The 12871-nt window shown below is 35.2% G+C and overlaps 1 protein-coding gene and 1 pseudogene across 2 annotated transcripts; both read left to right on the plus strand.

Annotated features, from left to right (window-relative positions):
* The first annotated feature begins 3903 nt into the window (after positions 1 to 3903).
* On the plus strand, positions 3904 to 5280 carry LOC144568590 (uncharacterized). The gene is made up of 2 exons (XM_078318962.1): positions 3904 to 4497; positions 4697 to 5280. Exons 1-2 carry the CDS (start codon positions 4027 to 4029, stop codon positions 5114 to 5116), a joined length of 891 nt encoding a protein of 296 aa, XP_078175088.1. The 5' UTR covers positions 3904 to 4026; the 3' UTR covers positions 5117 to 5280.
* Positions 5281 to 8354: 3074 nt separating this feature from the next.
* Positions 8355 to 9396, plus strand: LOC144568373 (fasciclin-like arabinogalactan protein 9 pseudogene; annotated as a pseudogene). The gene has a single exon (XR_013515652.1). The product of XR_013515652.1 is annotated as a fasciclin-like arabinogalactan protein 9 pseudogene (transcript).
* Positions 9397 to 12871: the final 3475 nt, after the last annotated feature.

The raw sequence follows: 12871 nt of genomic DNA on the forward strand, positions 1-12871 counted from the left end.
GTAGGAGCATTTTAAGTATTTGGATTTTTTTAATTAAAAGTGTTATGAATATACATTCAAATTTTTAATAAGGATATGTTTAACTTGAAAATCTCGAGTATGTGAAAAAAACCAGAAGGAAACAGCTGATGCCAATGAGGCGTACTATTACTAAAGTTGGTCTTCACTTTATTTAAAAACTGTAATGCAACGGCCGGTGATGTGCCAGACAGGATTTAGTGCTTTGCAATTCATTTTATTTTGTTTTAGTTCCAGCTAACACAGTGAAAGATTCCAAATTCAGCAATAATTCAACGAGACTTCAAGTTTATGAAATGAAATGTAATAGAAGTATGATTGAAAAATAGTTTCTTTTGTCATAGTAGATTTAAATTATTAGTACTCGGAATTTTAGAAAGAAACAAAACGCTGCAAATATTGGAAGTAACGAATAATTCACAAAGTTGAAAATAATTAATAAAAGTTGTTTATTCACCTGAGGGGTTGAAAATGAATAATTTGGTATAATATGTAAATTATTCGCTAGCTGTCTAATTAAATTGAAAATAAGAACGATTCATTACTTCTAATATTTGCAGCATTTTATTTCTTTCTAAAATTCAGAATACTAATAATTTAAATCTACTATGAGAAAAGGAACTATTTTTCAATCATACATCTATTATTTTCAATTTCATAAACTTTAAGTATCATTGAATTATTGCTGAATTTGGAATCTTTCACTGTGTTAGCTGGAACTAAAAACAAAATAAAATGAATTAGGCCAAATTTGAGATAAACAATGATATTTTCTCTACAAACTCGAGTTAAAACAAAAAACAATTTCCTAAAAGTGTGCTCCAGAACAAGAGCGGAAAGAAGACTGATCCTGATTGCACTCGATTACTTGCTCTAAAACGACAAAATCAAGAGGAGAGTGGACAGGAAGGAATGGGAGTGGAGATGAAATTGCTGGATAAATTCAGCGAATTTTGTTACAACCAAGTCCAAATAAGAATGTAAAGAAAGTTAAAAGAGTTTATGCTGTCCAGTAATCTTTGCTTCCTTTCATTCTTTTCACACACTCCGCACTGAAGCGGACAGAGTGGGCTCCAACAGTCCTTGTTAGTGCCTCCGAGGATCTTTTATTCCTTGGACATTAGCTCTGTTGTCGAAGGCTTGACGCATTGCATTTCTCTCAATTCGTGCCAGAATCAATGGAGGAGCAGGACCCAATTTTTATTGAAGACTTGCACGCATTGCATTCTCTTGGCCTGTTTCGGTGCTGATTTCAGTGACTTCACAAGCTGCTGTCAAAATTAGGCTTAGTTGGGCCTTGGTAGCTTCCTCATAGTTTTAGTCTGAGTTGGGTTTAACAGGCCGCTTCTTCGCTACAATTTCATTGTGTGCAATATTTATAGTGTTCGCCACAAGAAAATAATACAAATATAAATCGTCGTTAAGTTCTTTTAATAAATTTAACCCTTAAAAGTGTTTTTGTTCCATTTTAAACTTTTAAGGGGGAATATGCTAGCATGCTATGCATAGCATAGAGTCCCTCCATGCAACGTCTTAAATTTTGACTTTTCAAAATTCTAACGGTCGATCCGAACTGTTCATCTTGTTCTTCATATTAATATGTATTTTGGGACCAAATTTTATATTTTTTGAAATTTTTTTTTTTACTATTTTTTAGATTTATTGAAAATCGCTGTTTTCAGCAAATCTGGATCATAAAAAAACAGCGATTTTCAATAAATCTAAAGAAATAGTAAAAAAATTCAAAAAAAATGTAAAATTTGGTCCCCAAACACATATTAATATGAAGAATAAGATGAACGGTTCGGATCGACTGTTAGGATTTTGAAAAGTCGAAATCCAAGGCGTTGCATGGAGGGGCTCTATGCTATGCATAGCATGCTAGCATATTCCTTTTGGGAAAGGTGTAGGTCCGATGCCCATCGGACCTAGTTTGGTTCTGATGGACAGATCTACCGTCTAATTTGCTTCAGGATTTGTGCGCACGAATATTAAAGCAGACACAAAAGTTCTGACGCGAATCCTAAAGACAATCTAACGGTGAGTGAACCCGTTGAAACCAAAGTAGGTCCGATGCCCATCGGACCTACCCTGTTTCCATTCCTTTTAAGGGCTATAATATAAATGATTGATAAATTAAGGACTATTTATGTGATTTACTTAGTAACGGGGCATTTTGATTGACATATGATATGACCAAATTCGGTCTAGCACCTAGTCGGAGACTCGGAGCTATTTGAATTGTATTAAGAAATGATTATATTTATGAATCTAAACAAACACACCAATCTTAACGCAGATGATACATCTCCGACCACACATCGAATTGAATTTGGTCAAATGACCATCGGAACAACCCTCTTTACAGATTTACTCGTAGCAAAATTAGACTTCAACATCAGTACAAACAAACAGTGACTTGCAAACAAACAGTGACTTGTACACAGTAATGAGTAATCAGACCATACACATGGCAGGACAATAGGACATGGTCAAAGCTCAGGACCTCATAAGTCATAAGTAAAAAAAAATATTTGCAATTTATTCTGGACAAGTAAAAATGTATTTTTGACAAAAACAACATCTACCTGCGGTTCACATGGTCCACTTAAAATGGGGAATAAATTAAACCCAGCGGGCCGTAAAAGGCCCACAGCACATGCCTCACAATCCTCAAGATTTTCTACATCAAGAAATTATACCCATCTGTGTAGCATGGCACTGAAAACAGATTTTAACCAATAAAACGTTGCCAAAACATCAACCTCAGAAAGTTTAATGGATAAGTTTTGCACCGCCACCTTACCTGTTTGTTGGCATTTATGTCCACATTCCTTCCCTGCATTATTTGCTTTTTTGATGAAACCTGCATTATTAATTCAGTACTAATAATGTGGTTGAGGGAAAAACACTTGGATATCCAATCTGCTCTTTCCAACTCAGCTGATGTGCAATGTATTATTATTCTAGCATGACAGAAATCCCATGTGGAGGGAGTTGTGTGATCGGAACCTCCATCCCAGTCTTGTCTGGGACTGATTAGTGAGGACTCAGATCTTCTGTAACATATTCACTGTAACAAACTCCGGTGCATGTGACTGACAATTGTCGGTCTCTAAACGTAACGGTGGAGCTACTTGTATAAATAAGCTAGTGACTTATGACAGGTTTGCTTGGGAGAAAGATTGAACAGGGGATCTGAACTCAATAGGTGGAGCATCCATTATATATCCGGATAGCATGATATTTTTTTTTATATCAAAATCCCTGTGTTATTTTCTAATTGGCTCTTCTTTTGACAAACAACATGTGCACACTTTTGAGAGACTGGAACTAAAAGTCAAATTAGTGAATGATTGTTCACATGCTAACAATTTCAAAAAAAGTTGGCATAGAGAATAATATTCACTTATAAAGTAATCATATTTTATAATTATATACAGTGAAATGAATCAGTGAAATAATTCTATCCTTCTTGAGAAAAGCTAATTATATTTTCTTAACCAATAAATGTAAAAAAAAGTACACTATATGTGTCTAATGCTTTTCTTGCACTTTCATATACAATTATAAATTGCTGAGTTATTTTTTTTAAAGATTAAAAGTTAAGTCATCAAACTATTTAATATTTACAAATAATTAATTTTAAATCTGTGATCTCTCCCATAATTTGATTTTAGTCGCAACAAAGCACGGTATAGAATTCATGTCACTATAGACCAGTCGCGACACAAACTTATTATATCCCTAGAAAAATGTGCCCTTTGTTGTAATTAATAATTTTCGTTAAAATACTGGCGCAATCCGCAATTTCCAGTCTTAGGGGCAGAAAGGGAATAAGAGGAAGAACAGAGAGACGTGAAGCAGTGCCAGTGGAGCCGTGGAGGTCCTAGCCAGAAAGATTCCTTTTTAACTCTTTTTCATTCTCTCTCTCGCTTTATTACATCCTTCGTCACACCTCTCTCTTTTTGTTCTTACTCAAGCCGTCTAAACTAAAGCCACCAAAACATGAGTTCAGGTGTCCAATTGGAGAAGGCCACATCATATGGGGCTACTATAGGTCTCCCAAAAGATGCCAACCTATTACCCATGGATCTTTTGGATGAATATTGGTTCTTCAACAACACCTTAAATGCAAGGAAAGATTATCATCTAAGGCCTCCAAAAGCACCTCAATCAAATATAATTGATGAAGAACCGGTTGCCGGTCAAGCGCTCCTTAGACCGCCTTTGCTTACACCGCCTCATGCACACCCATCGGAGGAGAGGTCTAATGATGAAGTAGGAAATGAAGATGATGAAGTTTTGCCGATACCTCTGATGCGGGCTCCGTCGATGCCCTCGCCTTATAGTAATGGATTCGATGATGCCGATCATAAAGAAATGCCGCATAATTGTAACATGAAACCGAAGGCTTCGAAGTTGCAGCATTCTTCGAGTAACTTGGGATGCCATCACTCTTGGCATTCTTCTTTTGAGGTAATGCAAATTATATTTCCAGTTGTTCAATACAAAGTTTCAAAATATTTATCTCTATATGGTGTTAGAAGCATTTAGAAATATATAGTACAATCATTGAAGATTTATTACAGTTCTAGTTAATTTTGTTTTTACATTTTATTTTCCCTATAGATGAATTATTAGTTTCATTTCAAATAATAATTGTTTTATTTTACAGAAAGTAGCTAGACCGAGTCTGACAAGGCAGCATTCCTCCATGTCCAGCAGGAAATACTGCCTTTACCACAAATACCGCTTAAGCGATACAAATTATCAAATGTTCCAAGATAAAAGATGGAAAAGCTCGAGTGACCTTGAGTCGATTGAGGTGCAAGGGTTTAAGGATCTCGGATTCAGTTTCGACAAGAAAGAATTGAAAGAGAGTCTTGCAAATGTTATCCCGGGACTCCGCGAAAAGAAGCAGAATGAGGAAGAAAATGAAGAGAAAATCAAGCGGCCGTACTTGTCGGAGGCGTGGTATGTACAGAGATCGACGACGCCGAGTTTTGACTGGATGAAGAAATCAAAGGATGAGATGAAAGATCAGCTCCGGTTTTGGGCCAGAGCTGTTGCTTGTAATGTCAGGCAGGAGGGTTGACCTGACAAGAGAGAGATCATATTTTCTAAGCAACCTCCACATGGATTGTCATGGAATTACAGGATGATAAGATAATTATTTACAATAATTATTCCCATGTAAATTTTGTTACACGTCAATGAGATCAAAGCGTAATTAATTGAGTATTTCATACTTTTATGCTACCATTTTATTTTATGAGAAATAGAATATCTACAAAAAAAAAAAAAGGGTCATTGCTCAAGAGTAGGGCTGCACAAAAAGTTCATATTTCATGATTCGATTTGAGTTTGATTCGAAAAAAGTTCACAATTAATTCGATTCGAAATTAATTCGTTATGAAACAAATCAAACTAATTTGGTTCAACTCTTATTCAAATCAAACTCAAAACTGGATATAATTCATTCGAAATTGATTCACGAACTATTTAAGTTCGAATCTCAAATAATGCAACTAATGGATTCAACCATCAATCTTTAATAATGCAGGAACCAAACTTATATCATAACTCAAAATTATTAATATAATGGTAATTTATAATAAGAAAATATTTTAGCGGCATAACATATTAATAATGGCATAAGTAATTTCATTTAACTAGGTTCATGCAGTGATTTTAATCAATCCAGCAGTGTAAAATGTAACGGAATTTTGAGTTGGCTCATAATCCATCAATGTGAATTCGTGAAAGGTAAAAGGAAATCGTGTGAATTTTGTTCTGCGAGAAGAAAACTAATGCATAAACTACCGGTATAACTAGGGCTGCCAAAAAAAAAACACTAGGGCTACCAAAAAAAAACACTAGGGCTCCCAAAAAAAAAATATAGTTTGTAATTCGATTGACTTCAATTAGAAAAATTTGTAGTTCACAATTAATTCGATACGAAATTAGTTCGTTCTGAAACAAATCAAACCAGTTCGATTCGAATCTTATTCGAACTCAAATTCAAACTGAGGTAAGTTCGATTCGGTTTGATTCGTTTGCAGCCCTAACTCAAGGGCACTACATTTGCGCGGTCATTCTGACCCAACAAAAAAATTATAACTCCACTTTTTTTTTTAACCGTCTGATCTAAAATAAACGAATCGAATTCGCATAAAATTCTCTTGTTAATGGTATTAGCACTTTTCTGTCCATGTGTTTCGGTTCTCAGATCAGAGGCACAATCAGAAAAACTAGGATCCTACTTTTCTAGAAGAGCGCTGGACATTAGATTAAATTCGGTCTGAACCATTTCATTTGTGTCGAAGTTTGTGCGAGCCTGGTTTAAATTTACTAAGCAGTTTAAAGTTTTAATCGTACATACGAATCTCGGCGCGAATATATAGAATGGTCATGATGCCCGTCGAAAACCCCTCCCTTTTCTAGAACAAGGAATAATAACGGATACGAATTTCAGTGAAGAAACCACAAATTGTACTTTTATGTCATAGTCAATAGTAATCAATCATTATCTCAACCTTGGTAGCAAGTTTTCAAAAAAAAAAATCAATCATTATCTCATTAAATAAAATTAAATAAGTGTCAACTTCCGCTTATTTCATTAAAGATGATTTGTACAGAATTTTAGGCCACATGTGAGTTTAAGCTTATCTTCAAAGAGGCGTAATTCGCAATATTCTGTTTCTACGGCTTTTAGAGCCACTTTGGGTCGTTAATTCTTTCTCAAAACGATTTTGGGCCGTTAATGGGTTATAATTTGAGTTGGGCCAGATTTTTTTTTACTCAGTCTGGTTAAGATGACACAATCATATAACATAATATTGTTAAGATCGGTTTTGAAAGGGAGCGAGCTGTTTCCGATGGATATGGATCAAATTGGGCCTGATGTTTCATTTAAATCGTTCGATTAGTATCAGACTTTATATGTACAGTTAAAATTATAGACGGTTAAATTGGAAAATTGAATTTCGATGTGGATCTGGGAATCATATCAAATCTGGTCTGATGCTCATCGGACCCCTTAGCCAGCTTTTACAAAAACTTTTCAACTTGACCCGTTTACCATTTAATTATGATGTTAAATATATAAAGAAATATGCCAATTACTTAAAAAAATAAATAAGAAATAGTGGTGAAAATTTACTATGCCATCTGCTTTAGATTTTACTTTTGAGTTAGTGCGTCAAAATCCGGTGAACAATTATGATGAATTTTATCATTTTTTTTTTCAGATTAAAATAAACCCGTTAATTCATCAGGTTGATGCTAAATTTGTTAAGAAGGCACATTCAGAGTGGTTAAAATTATATTGTCTGAGACTGAGAGAAATTTAACAACATGTCAGATATATCATACATGAATGGTCAATAATGTGTAAATACCAGGACCAGGTACAAGGCTAAATGACACACTACCAATAGAGACGCATGTATTCCAACTAACATTTCATTCCAGCCAGGGATCAATTAAATGCTGCCAGCTGGTACAAGGAATTAATGTGTGTGTGTGTGTGACATTTCATGTTCTGGTGTTCTCTTTGTATGATCATTTATACAAGTTGCCAAGCTTGGAGGTTAGAAAAATACAAATGTTGAGCTGTATAGTTGGTGCATGTGAGTCTGAAAATGAGGTTAGATTTGGTGCAATATCTACATATTGGTACACTTCTTTTGTTAGTAAATCTGTAAAGTAGTAATTAAGGGGTACTTGACAAAATAAGGGTCAGATAATTACTATATTTAATCAATATGGCGGACCAATAATTATATTGTTGTAATTTCAAGTACAGGTAAGAAACTTATTGTTGATATAAAAAATAAATTGAATTCCTTATAAAAATAAAATAGCACGCAAAATAAAATTAACTGGAAAATTGATATACTATTTCTAAAATAATTAACATGAATATCGACTAATCAACCTAATCGAGTGCATTAATTAATTAAATCCTTAGCACAAGTAATTACTAGATATTTATCCCTTTCTATTAATTTCAACATTCAAACAAATTAATTTTCCCTTCAGCGATATTTGTGGATTAGAAAAGTTGTAGTAAAAGTTTGTGCAGGGAAAGAAGCAGGTATATAATTTTAGGAACAAAAGCAAGTATATTTTGAAAGCAGAGAAGTAATTAATTTCATTCATTCCATTTGAAAAAAATTGTATTTGGTAACATTTTTTCAACCAGTAAATTCACAAGCAAACAAAAATATAAGTTGCATGTGTATGTTGTTACACTTGATTAATTTTCTTGATCTATCTATCCAGAGCAAACAATTAAGTAGGAAAGCTGTCACTATACTTGAATTAAGGACCACAAATTCCTGCCTCAAACTATTAAAACGAACAAAGAGAAATGAGAAAATTTCATTATATCCACTACTTAAAGAGTTTATATTAACACTTCAATATATATATAGCTCTGAGAGAGAACAGATAATATTGCTTTCTAATTAATTTCATAATGGCTTCTCATCAGATCCTCCTGTGCATTGCAATACTAGGCTCATCAGTTCTCCTACCAACCAATGCAGCGGTCGCCGCTGACAGCCCGACACCCGCTCCAGTTGACGTGGAGAGCATTCTCGTAAAAGGAAGCCAATACGGCACGTTTATTAAACTTCTCAAGGCAACTCAAGTCATGACGCAACTCACGAGCCAGCTGAAAAACACCTATGACGGAATTACCGTGTTCGCACCGACCGACAATGCCTTCAACAACCTGAAAGCCGGTACGCTCAACGGGCTCACTTCCCAGCAACAATCCGAGCTGGTTCTGTTCCACGTCCTTCCCAGGTACTATAGTTTCAGCACCTTTCAAACTACGAGCAACCCGGTTCGTACCCAAGCGTCAGGAAACGATGGAGTTTATACTGTGAATGTGACCAGTACTAGTAACCAAGTTAATGTGTCCACTGGTGTCAACAATGTCCCGGTATCCAATTCATTGTATTCCGACTTCCCTCTTGCCGTTTACTCGCTCGACAAGGTGTTGCTTCCAAATGAGTTGTTTGGTGTTAAGGCACCAGCAGCAGCACCGGCTCTGGCTCCAGCTGGTGCTGAGCCCAAGACAAAGGGTAACAAGACACCTACGACTGCTGCGTCTGTGCCGGCTTCATCTGCAACTGCTGATGATGCGACCGCTTCAGACGCCGGTTTCAGGAAGCATGTCGAATGGGGCTTTGCTCTTGGATCTGCATTAGTTGGTTTCTTGAGCCTTTTTTAAGAGGAATTGCTTGAATGCATGTCAATAGTTTAATTATTGCATGGAGATGTTCATGATTTAATTTTTCACATTTGGCTTGTAATTTATTTATGCACCTCTTTGGATTATTTACTTTTTTAATTATTTTACCATGTAGTTGTTCATTTCTTGGTTTTAATTTATGATGAACTTTTTTTCCCCTTCATTCGTATCCTAAATTTTTAATTACACAATAGGTTTTGAATGCATGTATTAATTTAGTACTTCTTTTTCAAATGGACTTTTGACAACGGCCATGCTTATGTAACGGTCAATTAATCCGTGACGTCAGATCCAGTATGGCTTTGATTCAAACCGTCTGATTTTGTATAACCGCACTGGCAACAGGTGATGTGAATTAATTAGTTTGGCAACAAATTCTGGGTACATCATTTAATTTCACCTACTAATTCAGTTGAGTTATATATGTTACCCCATTTATGGGTCAACAATCCTTGTAAAAGGAACTTGTAGCATGTACTAGTTAGTTTAACTAATTTTGGCTACATCATTTAATTTTCCGAAATTTTTATTAATATCACCGTCAAAAAAAAAATAAACCACAAATTATAGGGAATTCGAAAAATATCATGATCTTCAATTCAATCTGCGGAGGGCCGCAGATTAAATTAGATGTTCCAAAAAACTCAAAAATGCACCGTAATAAATATCATATTTAGGTTTTTGGGGGCCTCCAATTTAGTTTGCGGCCCTCCAAGAATGGAGCCGCAGATTGAATTGGAGGTTTTGGTATTTTTCGAATTCTCCAATTTCAGTTTTTTTTTTTTTTTAAATGATATTAACAAAAATTTTGGTTCAATTTCAGTAGTGTATTGTATCTGTGTTAGGATTTATAAATAGAGAAATTAATGAGAAATATTGTTTGGAGAATCATTTCCTAAGGGGATCCCAATCTGCTGCTATTCATTTCCTCTCTATCTCTCTCTTCAAAGAAGAGAAGAGAGAGAAATAACATCACGTGGGAGAGAGAGTAAGAGGAGAGATAGAGAGAAGAGCATGGAAAGAGTAACACCGGATCTCATAATGTTTGTTCGGACGCTTGCACGTATTTTGATGCACCGATAAGGATAAATATTGTACAAATTCAAATTTGCATGTATATGGTTTATTATTTTCAATGCATTAAAATTGTATAAATTCACATTTATGCTGATTAAGAAACATAGTCAAGAATTGCCAACATCTGTTGAGTCATTTGATTGATCGGATGATAAGGAGAGCAATTTTGATTCGTTTTTAGATTACAAGAATTTTATATATATCGTTCGTTACTATATAAAATTTTAGAGAAAGTTGTAATTTTTTAAGCACTACAATTTGTGCCATTAATCGATTGTAATATTCCAGCATTTCGCAAAAAAAAAAGGAATTTTCTATCAATTTTTCTATTTATTAAAGAAAAATTGCATGTCGATTCAAAAATAATGCTACATGCAATTTAATATTAATCATACCACATTGTTAAAATACTATCATACTTTGTAAGCAAATAATTGCAATTAATAAACTTCATAGGGATATGCAAAAAACAAAAATCAATAATGACAACACGGATCTTGCCCAATAGAGCGAGTGAGCATAATACACTGCCTTGCGTCCACAGAAGAGAGACAGAAGGTGAGAAGAGAAGGTGCATTTAATGTGAGATTGACATGGAAAAATCTCAAGATCTCACCATAAAAATTTGGGAATGATGATTTTATGCCTCACCAAATAATAGTGCCTTGTTTTTATACTTGAGTTCTGACAAAATTTTGACCATGAAACTCAATTAAAATATCAAAGAAGAGCCCAGCAAAAGAATAAAAAAAAAATGAAAACCGATTAATTACTAACTGGTACAGTGTTCTGTTGACTAAAATCCATCTTCAATAATCTTCAAAAGGTGATGTTAGCATTCATAAATATTGAGAAAAGGCGGCGTTTATGGTTTAGGGTTTAGAAAAAGCGTCTGCCTGCTGCTCTTGTGGTGGAACATGTAATTGTTGTTGTTAATTAGCGTATGATGTGTGTGTGTATAAATCGATTCTATAGTTTATTAAAAAAAAGAAGGCTCAATGGCAATACCGTACATGCCTGTTGTGCCTGTTGTGCTAGTAATGTCCTTTTTCAACCTCATTAATCCAGACTCGTCTCGTGATGTCCTCACGAGTTCTTCACTATCCAATGTAAGCCCCACTATTGTCGTAACTCGTAACCAACTACCACTAGTCCAATACACTCAGGCTGTGAAGAACGTAGAGGGAAACCCCTCATTAAACGGAAGGGAAGGAACGGGTGACGGAGATAGCCAGTTATCCGCATAGTATTTTTTACACTCCAAATCGAAGTACAGATTTGACCAAAACAAAGCATTGCAGTCTCCTCTCTTCCCCTCCGTACAGTACTGCGTACCCTCCGTTACCTCTTCAATTCTCTCCTTCTGGAGCAGAGGAGAACCGTCGATCAGATACGGTCTGACAATCTCTTTCCCTCGCACAGTGTTTTTCTCCTCCCGTACCTTCGATGGAAGCACACTCTCAGGGACGGATTTAATAAGGTCCATAGAAATGCAGTTGAAAATAGTCCAGGTGTAATTTAAGAAAAATATCTATAGACATACCAATTTGCTAACCCAGTTGAAAGAGCATACTTGCATACTAGCAAGAAACAATTACAAGCTAGCCTGTCTAAAAAACAGAAGAGCCTATAATTCCTTTTAAAAAAACATTAAGACAAATGGGCCTGGACCAGGCTCCAAAATGTTCCAAATTGAAACAAAATGTAATTTTGAAAGCTGAAGCCCCAAAGTGCTGTGCAGCTACTATTGTCTTCTCCAACTTTTGTACACTGCGTTAGGATTTAGGAAACTTTTTGAAAGTTGTCCCTGCTACTCGTATTGTTTTCTTTGAAATAATACTAATTTAAAGAGTATTAATTCACTTTCCTCTTATAAAAATTAAAATAGTGACATAGTTGTTTCGAGAAAAAGTTATTTGAATTGCTGATATTGAAGCACAGTTTCGAACTGAACAGAAGAGGTTGAGTTTGATTCGGTACTACTCGAACCAGTTTTGAACTGAACTGGTTCGAAATTGTAGCAGGTTTAGAACTTAGAATTTTTTTTCGAACCGAACCAGACTCAGTTTGAATTTGATTCGAATCACTTTTTAATCGAACAAGATTTGATTCATTTTAGAACCAAACTGGTTTGATTCATTTCGAACTAATTTTTTTTTTCCGAATCAAACTCAATCAAATCACGAGCTACGAGCTTTTTGTGCAGCCCTATCAGTGGCAGTCAGTCCCAAGCATTTTGGTAGTGTTCGGCAACCATGACTTAGAGCTCCTTAGTGCTCTAAGGAGTCTTAAGCTCACCGAACGGGTGCTCCTTTATTAAGCTTAAAACTACTTTTTTAGTGCTCCTTTTGCCCACTTTTCTTAAGCTTGCCCAAAATTTTAAGCCATAGTTCTATATGGCTTAAGCAATTTGTCAAGCTTAAAGCCTTCTTAAAAAAAGTGATTCTTCAACTTTATTGCCGAACGGGTACTCCTTAGTGCAGCTTAAATTTTAAGCCTGTGACTCTT

The sequence above is a fragment of the Carex rostrata genome, chromosome 17, assembly GCF_964058835.1.
Source record: "Carex rostrata chromosome 17, lpCarRost1.2, whole genome shotgun sequence".
Taxonomy (NCBI): domain Eukaryota; kingdom Viridiplantae; phylum Streptophyta; class Magnoliopsida; order Poales; family Cyperaceae; genus Carex; species Carex rostrata.